Source organism: Alligator sinensis, unplaced genomic scaffold (assembly GCF_000455745.1).
Source record: "Alligator sinensis unplaced genomic scaffold, ASM45574v1 scaffold233_2, whole genome shotgun sequence".
Taxonomy (NCBI): domain Eukaryota; kingdom Metazoa; phylum Chordata; order Crocodylia; family Alligatoridae; genus Alligator; species Alligator sinensis.
In genome coordinates this window covers 2370321-2384409 of record NW_005841941.1, presented here as the reverse complement: position 1 = coordinate 2384409, position 14089 = coordinate 2370321, and the positions used below count along the sequence as shown (strand labels likewise).

Here is a 14089-nt window from a genome sequence, read left to right as displayed (position 1 = left end):
AGGAATGCAGCTTGTTGGAGGAAGCAGGGTTTCCATTGGGTAGGAGGCCGTCTCCAGAGTATTCCACATTAGCATTGTTTAAAACACAATCATTTTCAGGCTAAAACAAGAGAGAGAGAGAATATTTAAGATACATTGGAACATTAAACACGATAGGCAAAAATGTAAGGTGTTAGCATGGGAGACCCCATATCAATTCCACACTCCACCAGACTTACTGTGTGATTTAGGGAAACTCACCCCAGTTTTCCATCTGTCAGAAACAGCATTCCCCTGCTGCACAGGAAGGTACCTGCACTAACAACTGTGAAGTGCCTGCCAGTAATAGGGTCAGATAGGTACCATAGGCAGTCCTGGAGCTCAGCCACCTCACCTAGGGCTCAATTCTGTGGAAAGGGGCACATCATGCTGTAGAATCTGCTGTGCATGGCAAGAAATACTCTCTAGAACAATATTCACTGTGGGCCTGATCCAATTCCTGTTGAAGCCAATGAAAGATTCCCATTGACTTCACTGTGGGATGGGCAGAAGCTTAAAACAGAAGCTAGTTTTGAACACCAATGGTTTTGCAAATGATTCGTGATTTGGGGTGCCAATGACAGACTCCTGAAAGGGACTGGATTTTCAGAGGGCAGGTGCTCAACATTTTCTGAGCATCCAGCCTTTTCAAAGGGGTCTCAATATGGACATCCAAACACGAAAATACCCAACCCATTCCCCAGAGAAGTTGTGGAACTTCCTTCACTGGAGGTTTTCAAGAGACTGAAAAAGTTTAAGGAATATGAATCCTATATTTGTGCAGGACATTGGACTAAAGGACCCCTGAGGTCCTCCCCAATGGGTCCCTTTTGAAACATCTTGGACCAGTGGCGACACATAGAGGATATACTCTAATGAGAGCAACCATACCTGTAGGCCAAGACATGGGTGACTGCTGGGGGGGGGCACGTTCCCCCCCCTGACTAAGGTGGTACCAGTCACCCATGTCTTGGCCTACAGGTATGGTTGCTCTCATTAGAAATCCATTATACCATAACTGGATTTTTGTCTTCTTTTGTGTTAATGGGAAATTGCACAATGGAGCTTCCAGAACGAGAAGTACAACATAAGGCTTCAATGGAGGCAACTAATGACCTGCAGAAGGAGTGCTGTGCTGGCATGATGGCTCTCTGAATCTGGTGAGGCTGTACATGCTGTGGCATTCCGTGCAGATGTTACTATATTCTGGATGGGGGAATAGTTGTGCAATTTTCTGTCCAGAGGCATTGAAACAGTGTCTGCTACCGCTTTATTCCCTTAGCTGTTCCCCAAACATACTCTGACCAAGACTAGAACACTGCTGTGATCATAGACTATGGCCATGTGTCCTAGTGTCCTGCTTTGATTCTGGGTATAACAACTGTCAGATGACCAAAGGTAATATGCCAGCAGATCAGTGGTGGGGCTTCCTATAACAAGTCTTGGATTATGTTGACAATGCAACTGTATTTAAACATCTCTGATACTAAGAGAGCAGAAACATATGAAGCACCCTTGTGTTCATCTGTCAGAGGAGCTGAGGTGCTGTTCAGTGATAAAGGATGCCAGGTAAACAGGAAGACAGGGATGTAATACTCTAGAGCAGAGGTGCGGAACCCCTGTCCCATGGATCAGATCCTCATCATTTGGCCTGTTGGGGAACCCTGTGGACTGTGGCTGTGTATGCCAAGCAATGTGAGACCCAGTCCTGGCGCACACGGCAGACAGAGGCAACATAGGGCTTTGGAGCTCAATCTCCATATGTGGGACTGAGCAGAGGTGGCATGGGACCCTGGGGTGCATGGGGGGCCAGAGGTGCATGGAGCCAAGCGGAGGCTGCTCAGACCCCAGACAGTAATCCCCACATGCAGGATTGGGCTGAGGCAGCATGGGTCCCAACCCTGGCGCACAGAGCCCAGAAGAGATGGCGCTGAGTCCACGGCCCCAAACATCCTAGTATGTAGGACAGGGGTGGTTCAGGGTCCTGGGGCCATGATCCCAGCAAGCAAGACTGGACGGGAGCCATGTGGAGTCCCAGGGCTCCAATTCCAGCATGTGCAGCCAGGTAGGGATGGTGCAGTCCAGGTCTGGCCATACAGGCCTGATCCTGGGGTATAAGGTCCAATCCAGCCTGCAGACTGGCCCTATGCCACTCATTTTGTCCATGAGGCCCAAATGATGAGCACTAGGTGTCTGAGGCCACTTTATGCCCTGCTGTTGTGACTGATGGCGAGCAGTAAATGCAAGTCTAGAGGAGCAAGGTTCTGTCTCTGACCTCTAAGGCATCACGGTTCCTTAAGGATGTTTCATACAGGTAAGTGTTAAGAACAACTACCACTTGTGGCACTAATGGCCAGTTCCACTGCATCCCTCTCTTTCCATGTAGCAAAGCATGGATGCTTGTATACTACAACAGACCCCCTCCCATGACTTCATCTACTTTAGCACCAGGAAACTATGCAACAGAAGGGCTCTGAGCTGGTGTCTCCCTCAACCAGCATGTCTACACCAGGCCAGCATGCATGACCACAGGGTGTACTGACCCAACCGATCTGGATAGTTCGGGCCCTTGACTCCCAAGAACTGATACTGAGACTGGGTCTCCCTCTGAGGGAACAGTGGTGTGTGTACTCAGCACTCGTAGTGTGCATGGGTGCTGGTGCAAGATGCTCCTACTGAACATTTTCAAGCCTTAGTAGGGAGGTAAGAGATTCCTACCTTGCCCCCGCTTCCATGGCCCTTAAAGAGGAAGAGAGGGGGTCCTCCCACTGCACCAGCTCCCTTGGGCTGCCTGTCCTGCACTCTTCCCTGGGACTTATCCTTTACTTGATGCTGTCCCCTGATGAATAAATGGCTGTGTACCTGTTAATGCCTTTCTCTTTAGTGTCCTTACCAAGGCTGCCCCTTCCCTTCCTTACCTTTTCCCAAGCTGTGGGCTCGCTTTATCTCAGATTTCCAGATCTACTGAAATGCTGGTTGCCCCTGCCAAAGAACCGAACCAGAGGTAAAGAAACACCACCCAGTGTAACTGCAGACACACCAACTGGTCCTGCAGGAAACTGTGATGCTGTACAGTCTTTTTTGGAAGCAACAGAAAGAATAAAATGGGCAACCAGTTGCTTTCAGCCTGGTTTCCAGAGAGCTGGGCACTCACCATTTTTTATAACAGCAGTGGAAACTGGGGGTCCCTAGCCTGTACTAATAGCTATTATCATGTGCAGCTGCTCACCTGTGTGATGCACACTTCTTAGTCTGGGATACCAACTCAAATTTAATCAAAACAAATCCTATAGAGCACCAGTGTACAACTGTTGATGCATAAAGTGCATCAAAGGAAAAGTGTATAAAAGAAGTCCCACAAAGTCTTCCAGTGGGATCCATAATGTTTAAACGTTAATGAAAAATGAAAAATGGAGAGAGCTGCAGTTCAAGGGCTATGGCTCAGGTTCCCTCAGCTTTGAGAGGCACTTATTTGAGTGCTTGCTTCTCACAGATTCTTTCAGGTTACAGCCATGACAGACCATTCTGCTTTATCTCATCTACCCTCCTGCACAGGCTAGAAATCCTCACCCAGGGATCCCCACCTCCACCTCTGAACACAGGCAGATCTCTGGTAAGATATGTCTAGCCTTTGAAGGGACACACTGAATTTTCCTGAAGGCACAAAGAACCTATGCCACGCGGGGTGGCTGTGCCAGTCCTTGTACTCTGGTGATTTCAGCTGGGATGCTCCAAGTATACAGGGGCCCAGCTCTCAGTGAAACTCATTAGGGCATCAGGCGTATAACTCTTTTCAGTGCTCTACACCCTGGGCATTTAGCATACTTCACTCCCAACTCAACACAACTGTTAACAGTGTCCCTGTCTATTGCAGACACGCTCCAGTGGGCTCTGAAATTATCCTTATCAGTCAAATAAGGGTGTGCAGTAGGATGGGGAGTGGGGTTCAAAGGGTATCCATTGTATAATTGAACAACATGGGTAAGAGCTGGATAAGATTGCAGCCTCTATGCTCAGGGGAGTGCAGGGCCTATTTCCTCCACTTAATGATCTGGGGTAAGGGAGGAGCTGGCACTGTCAACCACCTCATGTGTGCAACAGTAGGCTTGCAGCCTTTCCTTTCCTAGGGCTGTGTACCTGTACCTGTACACAGCCCTTTCCTTTCAAGGTGAAAGGGTAGATCCTTCCTGGATGGGCAGGGGGCTCTGCATCCCCTGGGTTGTGCCTAAACCTAGTTCTAGCCCTGTGTGGGTACTATGTATACTTGGTTAGTAAAATCTGTAAGCTATAGATCTTATCTAAAGTGCACTGAACTTAAAAGGGAATCTGTTAATTTTCTTGGAACAACTTAGAGCAGGGATCAGCAGCCTTTTGACAGCATGGACTGGAGGTTACAACTGGGCTTTCACTGTGGGCTGGAAGCCCCCACTCCAAGCGACTGGCTGCCAGATTTCCAGCCCGCCTGTGGCAAGGGTAAGCTCAGACACTGAGGAGCAGCACATTCTGCAGCAAAGGGGAGTGGTGCAGAGCAGTTCCCCAAGACTGATTCCCCAAGCCAAACTGAACCTCCCCAGGGCAAGTTGGACCTCTCAGTGGGCTAGATCTGGCCCGGAGAACCATTAGCCATAGATTGCCAGCCCCTGGCTTAAACTGAGCCTGTTCAACTTTGGTGCCCCTGGGCCAGCTGCATGTAGCCCCCACTTGTGGTATGCAGATTCCCTGGGCCCTGCCACATGGACTGCAGAAGTGGCACATGGTCTCTTCTGCTTTCCATGCTGCTGTGGCAGCACTTGTCTCTCGCCTGCTGGACAAACCCCCTGCTCTCCATGTGGGCTGCACAGGTGGCGCATGGACCCCTATGCCATGCTCTGCCACATGGAAGCAGGAGAGGCAGCCAGCAGGGCCTGTGGATGACCCGTTAACTGCTCATGGGCTGTGATTAGCCTGTGGGTCATCAGTTGGACAGCGCTGTCTTAGACAAATGTGCCTTTGGGATGTCCGGTATCAGGGGTGGCCAACTTGCAGCAAGTGTGCCACAAATGCCATGGGCAGCTTCTGGACATGGCATGTGGTAGACTGGGGAGGGACCAGGGCTCAGACACTGAGGAGCAGCACATTCTGCAGCAAAGGGGAGTGGTGCAGAGCAGTTCCCCAAGACTGATTGTTGCACATCCATGAAAAACATTGACTCCTGCTGGTTGAGGTGTACCTATCTTAGTCCAGGGGGCTGGACTAGGTGATGTCTTGGGGTCACTTCCAGTTCTATACTTTTATGATTTCAAATCGGTGTTCAGTCAAGGCCCTTGCTGGGATCCATCTGGGTAAACATAGATTTGGGCCAAAATGTGCTATGAGGGCACGAGCAGAACTCTCAGGGAAATTAATGTGGAAAAGCTTGTTGTACAACATTATCTATGCTCACACCATCATTGTTAGGTGCCAGCTGGCCCAGCAGATCCAGTCCAAACTCTCAGCTAATGAAATCCCAGTCAGACTACAAGCAATAGTAGTCTCCTGGGATGGTTACTCATGGTCAATGAACCAAGGACATAGGCAGGAGGCATAAATGAGCAAAACAAGATCTTCAAACCCTTTCACACTACAGGGTAGCCATTCAAGGGAATTGTGCTCTAGCACCAGAGACTCTTCCAGTATTCCAGAGCCATATTGGCTCCATGCCATGCCCCTTCATGCTACCACCATATGGCAAGTGCTTTTTTGCACAGGGCCTCAGCCCTTCAAGAGCAGACTCCAGGTGTTCATGCATCCAGACTAGGATGGGAGATGTACTAAGACTAGCTTTGCACAGTGTTCTTCCCCAAGCTGCCCTGTGCACCACTTGGTACTGTCCAAGGATCTGCACTGTAGGCAGATCACACGAAAGTAAAGAGAATCCAGTGCTCAGAGTACTTGCTTGAGAGACCACAGTCCACTCTGCTTCATGTAAGCAAGTCACGTAACCTACATCTGCATGGTAAGTTACAGCGCCTGGCAGCAGTGATCTCAAGCATGGTGCATTAGTCCAGGTGGGCTGCCTCCTACAATGAAAGCCCACGTAGCTATGCCCGCACAGTACTTTGGGCAGGCTAATTAGCATCACTGAGTGACAGAGGTAATAGACCCATGGCACCAGACAGACATGGCTGTATTAATTCCAGTTTCTGAGGTAGCCAGTTCAGAGGAACACAACATGCCCGTGGGCACAGCTGCTGAATGAGTAAAATAACTGTGTACATGTGGCTTGATTAGGAGCCAACATATGTGACACGCACTGTGGAAATCTTTAGCTCAAATGCAAAAGAGGCCCTTACCTTAGGACTATTCTCCCGGTTTAATAATGATGTATATATGCCGTAAGAGTTCACAGAGTCCTCCTGTTGGCCACCAATGTTCACAAAGTGATCCACAGCTGAATTCGGAAAAGGATATTGGGAGTCTGAAGGAACTGGGCTTGGCTGCTTTTGAGAAAGAATCTGATAGGAGGATGGGGGTAAAAATCCTGAATATGGAGAGAGATCCTCTTGGGACCCTCCACTATTCACTGTCTCCATATCTGCCAACCCATTCAAGTAGAAATGAATTGTAGACACTCCTGTGTTTGGCACTGAATCAGAACAGACCTGGGGCTGGGAGTTCAGTTCTTGCTGGACACTATAGGTCTCTGCCTGTGCTGGAAGCCCTATTAGCTGGGAGCTGTAGTCCTGCCAAGTGCTAGTCCCCAAGATGTGCTGATTGGGTGAGTCATGGTTACACAGACCATTTCTTAGTGACTGCTGACTAGTTTTTTGTTTCAGCTGACCTTGCGGCTCTATCTGTATCTCAGCCTGTTTTTGCTGGAAGCAGTGCTGGGTTTGCACGGGTGGGGGCTGTTCCTGTGGTAGGAATGGTTGATGTACTTCATGTGTGGCTTGAAAGCCAACTTCCAACTGCCTCCCATTTTGCTTGCATTGATAAGGGATTTCCATGGGTTGATGGTGATGGGTTGAGGTTTGCAGGCTTGATCCATGAGGCCTGACCCACTGGGTGTTCTGCTGCTGATTGCTAAGGGCGGACTCTATGAACTGAGACAGACCTTCCCCAGCTGGTCCCCTTGGTGACCTCCACTGCAGACCATTATGCTGAAGCTTATCCTCATCAGTTTGCTTCATCAGCAGGGGTGTCAGCTGACTAAGTGCTGAGTGTGACAGCTGCTCCCACGGCTGGCCAGTTTGCTGGTTCTGTGTTATGACGTGCTGCTGCATTTGCTGTGAAAGCTGCAAGATCAGTGGCTGCTGGTTCTGCTGCAAGTGCTGAGGGAGGTACTGGGAGCCTTTGTCTTGCATTTGGGATGGATACATTGCTGGGTGTTTGCTTGGATTCTGGGCTGAGTCTGGCAAGAGGAAGCCCTGTTGCACCCCTGTAGGCTCACCCTCATATTTGTTTACAAGAGAACCATGAATATAAGACAGGATTTCATTGTTTGTTAACAGATCATTAAGGGATGGAATATAATCTGGGTCCATTTCCACCTTCACCATCCTCTCATCTAATAACAGGAGCTCCAGGTCTTCGGCATTCAATCCTAGACTCTCCAGGGCATTAAACAGCTCGTTATTTGAACAGTTTTCATCACTGCTAATAGAGAGAGAGTCTAGGGTAGATAACAGTGGGTCCCCTTGCCTCAAGTTGACTAGCTCCTGCTTGAGACCATTTTCTCCAGAGGAAGCTGGATTAGCAACTGCATTCCAGGAATCTCCTCCTGTACCAAATAAGTAAGATTCACCTGAGTGGTTAAAAAAATTGCTGCTGAAGGAATGCTTGGGGGTTGTAGCTGGTTGGGAGACATACACGGACTCATCTTGTCTCATCATGGCACCAAGGAGGGAGTTTGGGTCCACGTTGTCCTTCTGGGACCTCCCTCCTTTACTCTGAGAATTCTTCTTGGATTTGCTATTTTTACCTTTGCTTTGGAAAGGTTCAAGAAAGCTGGGAATTGGGTAAGTTGTTTGGTACAGCAGTGCCTCCCCCGTGGCAAAGGTAAAAGGTAGATGCATAGATCGTTTCCTTAGATGCTCCCCTCCTTCTTCATCTCTGCAAAGAATGAAAAAAAGTTTTGTGATGACATGCACCCAAAGAGTCAGCCTGACAGAGACATGAACAATGAAACCAATAATTCTTCATCACAGAAGTGAAGATCACTATTCTTAGAACACATGGTTCTTTGTGCTGAGGAATCTTTACAAATTGACTTCTGTAGACCTTCTATGTCCTTTGGGAGGCACTGTGAGAAGATACTGGATGACTCTCAGTAAGGCTATGACACTATCACTTCAAACCCAGAAGCCACAGAAATCAAATATGAAGGAACTCTGTGGCTCCAACAATGTACCCCTTCAATTAATCAGAGGGGAGAATACCCTGGATTGTGGGTGCTGTAGCTCAGCCAGAGATGCTGGCCTACAGAAAAGAAAGGGAGCTTAGCTTTACCAGGCAGTGGTGCCCCATAGGGAAATGCACTTAGTAAGGTGTCATCGATTGAGTCTGCTCCAATATACTGCAATTACAGGGTGCTGGAGCAGCCTTGATGCTCATGTATGAGTTCCCTAAGTCCTGCTCTTACTGTAGCACAGCCTTGTAATGTCCACCCTTCAGACACAATCTACAGGACATATGTGAGGTCATAAGTGACATTTCAGAAAGGCCCAATTCTGACCTTACACTACAGTAAACCAGGAGTGAGCCCATACAGCCATTACAGCAATGTGAAGCTGCTGTGAGATCAGGAACAGGCCTGAAATATTTCTTTCTGTGCTTTAAAAATATTTCAACGTTCTCCGTGGCTCCTGCCACCAGCAATGAGTGAGCACTGAAGTTCTTTCCATTGCAATCACTGCCTAGTTTGTGTCCATCCTGGTCCTTTGAGGAAAGTAATAAGCAAGATAGTGAGCTATGAGGATGAAGCAAGTGTCCTTTCCTACCCTTAACATCAGGTCCTCCTTACTGATTGCTAGAAAATGGCATTCAGAGGTTTGCTTTTGGGAACTGGCTTGTAGGTAAAATAGATATATATTAGAACAGTGGTCCAGGGCAACGGCAAAGGTTAACTGATTTCTAAAATCCTGTTTGTGACAAAGTTTCCTCAAGGCCCACTGTATGACAGAGGCAAACAGCAAGCAGACACACAGGCTGTGAAATTGAAGGCATGTACCACAGTGTTCCATAATATGAGATAAGGGACTCTGCCACATTGACCAGCTCACAGTTCTCTGCTACAGAGCCCTTGGGATTTCCAGTTTTGGTAAATAGACCAAATTAGGAGGACACTGGCAAGAACCGAATGAGGATGTGTGCATGTGATGGGTTTGTGAAATAAAGGAATATGCTGACAGGACAGGACGTGGAAAGTCCTGACAACCACAGAGAGACCAATCAACACTGCCCAAAGATGAAGAGTCATCAAAGGAGGAAAGGATACAAAAATAAAGAATTTCAAAGAAATCAAGGGAAGAAAAGGGTCCCTGAGAAGGGAACCCAAGGTCACTGTAGACAGAGGGCATACCACCAGTCCAATTCACCCGCCCCACTGGGGGGGCTGGGCGGGCTGGGGGGGGACCTTGGCCTCTGACCTCCAGGCTGCTGACATCTCACATTCAAGAGAGAACATCAGAGTGAAGCCCACTACTGGCCAGATGTACCTTGACTCTGTGAACCCTGGGACTGGTAGATATAGAATTATTTGCATTATTCTTATCTGCTATTACTGTGTATCAATATTATTTGGCTATTATCAAATGGAGAGGTCATGGTCAGTCTGAAGGTTTGGGTCCACCGAGAATAAGGCATCTGGGTCATAAATCTAGTGCCAACACTTACGAAGCTTCTGACACCTCAGGAGAGTTTAGAAGCCCTGCAGGTCTGCAGCCCCACACTTACACAAGTGGCCGTTGTGTGGCAATGATGTAGTCAGGTTTGCCGTTCTTGTAGACGAGTCTGGCATTGGCCTGGACCCACTTCCAACGATTTTCTTTTGTCAGGAGACGGAAAACAGTCAGGCCACTCTCTCCAGTTTTCATCACTGGAAAAGATGTCAAATGAAGGTGACGAGCAAAGCTAGACTTGCAGAGACACAGGCAGTGCTGAGCAATTTGTGGGTCTGAGTGATACTGACATTGCCGTGGGATCTTCCAGCACCATCTTGTGGACCCCAGGGCACCCTTCATTACAGGCTGCCCAAGCAATGTGCAGCTGACCAAAAGCCACTCTCAGAAAATCATTTTTCTCCACCCAGGCTGTAGGTTAACCATCAGTGCTGCAGAAACAGCTCCTCCTTGTACCCTGAGCTAGGCTGTGGGAGGAAGGCGACACTTTTCCCTTCCAAAGCCCTTGCACAGGTCAGTAAGACAAACAACCTAATTTACTGTTAGAAAGTTGCAACCATACAAAACATAATTTGTCCAAAGAGCACTCATCTACGCTAGCTGATCCTGGCCATCACAGCAACATTTTGAGAGGAGAATGTGTTCTTTTAAAGAAGTCCACAACAATATTGTAATGTGAAATACTTTTTATATAACTTCTTGTTAATTTCTTTGATGAAACTGTGAAGTAAAACTCCCTGCAGCAGTGGGCCAGGCAGCAGTATAAGGACATAAGGCTGGAACCTCACTTGGTGTAAACTGGCATTGAAATCAACAGTGTTACTATTTACAAACAGCTTCCTTAGAAACATATTAGCTGTTTAAGAAGGTAGGTCAGACATAAGACAGAGGCCTAGTCTACACAACAGTGCTCCACTGTGATGGCAGAGGTACCCTCCTTTCTGCTAGCAGAGGTACACCTTTCCTCTCAAGTGAAAAAAGACTTCTGCTTGTGTCTGGGAGCTGGTAGAAAGTACATGTAGTTTCTCCAGTGCCTACTGCCAGCTTAGACAGGTTCTTCAACACTACACACATGGTCAGCACAGCTGTTGCAATGGAGCTACTTAGAGCCTCCACAAGCACATGGATATGCACACATTCTGGCCACTGGATGACAACAAGGTTTGCTGCCTGCTATCTGCCCATCTGTTGGAAGACCCAGGTAAGTGTCAATTACGCCTGAGTTAGTTAGTTCCCCATTTGAAAAAAGAAACCCTCAGGTCAGGACATGGAGAGGATGGATAAAGAAGGGGCCATTTAAACAAGGATTTCTTCCTATCTTGCTGCTTTTGCAGAGCAGCATATCCTCCTATGGCTGAGCTGTGTCAGAGAGATTGTTAGATGGCCTTGCTTTTACATGCAAACTGTATTCGGTCAGGTCCATCCGAATCAGTGTTGTTCAGCAAGCTTTACATTTTGCACCAAGGAGAACATAAGTGGTTAGCTCTCTTAGCCTAAAGTCAGGCAGTAGGTAGGGCAGGATGATACCTTAAAGACTAACTCAGAGGTATGAGCTTTCATATGAAACCACCTACTTCATCAGGTACTATATCCATATTGCAGTGAGGTTAATTTCACTATCCTGGCCCACAGGTTGAACCAAAACTCCTTCTGAGGCCCTTGGTAATACAAAGAGGCATCCCCTCAAGTCCTCAGTGAAGTGCTTAGTATAGAAAGGCAGATCACATTGGGAAAAAGTCCCTCTGGCTTGAGTGAGCAAACTGTTCAAGGGCTTGGACTACAGACTCATGCACCCATCACAATTTGACTCTAGTGGCCCCTGCCAAAATCCTAATTAATCTGAAAGTCAGGCTACAGTGCACCAAGAAAGCTAGGAGGAAAAGGGGTTTTTTTAAGCCTTACTTCTGACATGATTTTCAGCACAGTGCAGCATATCAGCAGCATGGATAAATTGGTACCCTGTACCACGCATCCGCAGCTCCACTTCTGTGTAGCCCAGAACTATCTTCCCTCTGCAGGACAGACAGACAAACAGATTAATGGGCTTGCAAAAAATCAACTGCTCTATGTCTTCCAGTAATATTTACAGTCCTGAAATGGCAACATTGCCCCTAAATAATAAGGGCAGCCTGTGGCTCAGGCTATGAGTAAGAACCCCTCCTGGGTTGCCCAGTGCCTAAGTCTGGCCACGTAAAAGAAAGTAGCATTGTTCATCCACCTACTCTATCCCCAGAACACATGGGTAAAGAATACGTTGAAGTTTGGTTCTTGATGACTGGAGTGGCCAGGGAGAGCAGTGGGGGTTATTAATGTATAGCTGGCCTCATGAAACAGTAAACTCCTCATTCTGCAGAACACTTCAGTGCCTGCCTAAATCCCATTGATTCCTATGGGGTTTATCAGCTGCTTCAGTGCTGAACTGAACAGGAATGCTTTGCCAGTCTGAGATCCATACCACTGCCCATCAGCCTAGGAGCAAGGGGAGAGCCGTGACTTGCCAGTTTGCCTAACTAACGGCACCTCTCAAAGCTATATACCTCTGGGCTGGTGTAAGTTACACACACCCCTACTTCTGGGGTATTAAAAAGGTCACAGTAAGGAACACATTAGAGGCCTAGGCATGAGTGCCTTCAGCTTGTATACACCCTCCATTATATAAAGATAGGAACTGCATGTTGTTGCTATAAATGGGTAACTCAAATAACAGAAATTTTCAGCTTGTCCACACTAAAGACGGGCTTGCAAGGCCAGATTCCATGTTTTCGCGGATCTAAAGAGGAAAACAGTGACTAAGCATTTGATCATTGGAACCCACCCAAAATAATTAAACTCCATTACCAAAAAGAACAGCACTCACTGTCAAGAATCAAAACCTGAAAACCTCTGAAGACCCTCCCAGCTGAACAGTCATTAAACAATGAATGTGAACCTTTATCTATAAAGTGAGTCTCACCCATGGGTGTATTTTAGAAAAATCCTATTTAATCATATACACTCAGCTTCAGTACTCACTTGGCATCACACGCCACGGGTGTGAAGTCCAGCTTGTGCTTTGTTCTGAAGATCATGTTTTTGGTTCTAATCTCCAGGATGGATGGGGGCTGCAAAGGAGTAGAGATGGCAAAGAGAGCCAGCTGTGGTGGTAGCAGAGACCCATCTTCAGACCTTTTATTTTGTCCATGAAGAAACTTCAACCGTCCTTGGAGGTTTAAAGCCTGTAAAAGAAAAAGTTAGGACTCATTTTGAGAACCAGAATGAGATTGTAAAAGTAGTGCTTTGGGAAGGAAATCTAGCATTGAAAGCCCTGTGTAAAGAAACAAGCAAGGCCTACAGGAAGGACACAGAAGCCACAGAGAATCAGTTTATCGTGGCTGTCTGGTAAATAGATTTCAGATGTGCTGGAGCACTATAGTAACAATGGCATAAATGAGTCTGAAAACTTGGAATGTAGGACCTGCTCCTGTAATTTGGGCTTGCTTAAATTAGGCAAAGTAACTATGATTAGTGACCCTAAAGAGGGGTGGGCAAAATATGGCCCACCAACCAATTCAATCTGGCCCATGAGTGGACAGCCACCAACTCACTGTCCCACAGGGGACAGTGACTCTGGTGGCCATGTGGTGCCAGGCAGGCGGGGGGACTGCTTTGGCCCAGCAGCACCAGGCATCAGCTGTGGACCCAGGCAGGGCTTCCCTCTCAGCGGGCAGGTGGCAGCATCAGCTGTGGATGCCGAGACAGGCTCAGGAGCCTGGACAGAACCTGCTGGCTGCATCCACAGCTGACCCACCACCCTCCCAGCATGGTGGAAGCTCCCACACAGAGTCCTGATCTGGAACCTGCCAGCAGCGTCTGCCATGGACCCAGGCAGGAGCTGCTGCCATGCCAGGTGGGTAGCATCATCTCTCTCTGTCTCTCTCCCCACTGTCACAACCCAAAGGGTGTGATTTTTGTTTTTGTGTGCTTCGGCACTGCTAAATTGTTCCCGCTAAATTATAGCTTCTTTGCACGGTGGAGATTTCTGCTGCAAAAGAGAACCCCGGTGCAAGGGAGAATTTCCCGCCAATTTGAAGCTTTCTTTGCAGGGTGCATTTCTTTGTTGCAGCACAGAAATGCTCGTTGCAAAGAGTTCCTGCCATTTGTATGCTAATTCGAGTCCCATTATTGGCCAGTTCTAAATTATTCACACGTGGCGGCTAGTGATGGGCTTGCTAGCC

General features: G+C 47.8%; 1 protein-coding gene across 1 annotated transcript in view; it reads right to left on the bottom strand.

The window, feature by feature from the left end:
- LOC102384928 (aryl hydrocarbon receptor-like) overlaps nucleotides 1–14089 on the bottom strand; it is an 86240-nt gene that overhangs the window by 1844 nt on the left and 70307 nt on the right. Inside the window, exons 7-11 of the mRNA XM_014518188.2 lie at nucleotides 12888–13090; nucleotides 11778–11887; nucleotides 9931–10072; nucleotides 6330–8088; nucleotides 1–100 (exon numbers count right to left, since the gene is read on the bottom strand). The exon at nucleotides 1–100 is cut by the window's left edge and continues 1844 nt beyond it. Of these exons, the coding sequence (XP_014373674.1) occupies nucleotides 1–100; nucleotides 6330–8088; nucleotides 9931–10072; nucleotides 11778–11887; nucleotides 12888–13090 (2314 nt within the window). The remainder of the gene's footprint in view (nucleotides 101–6329; nucleotides 8089–9930; nucleotides 10073–11777; nucleotides 11888–12887; nucleotides 13091–14089) is intronic.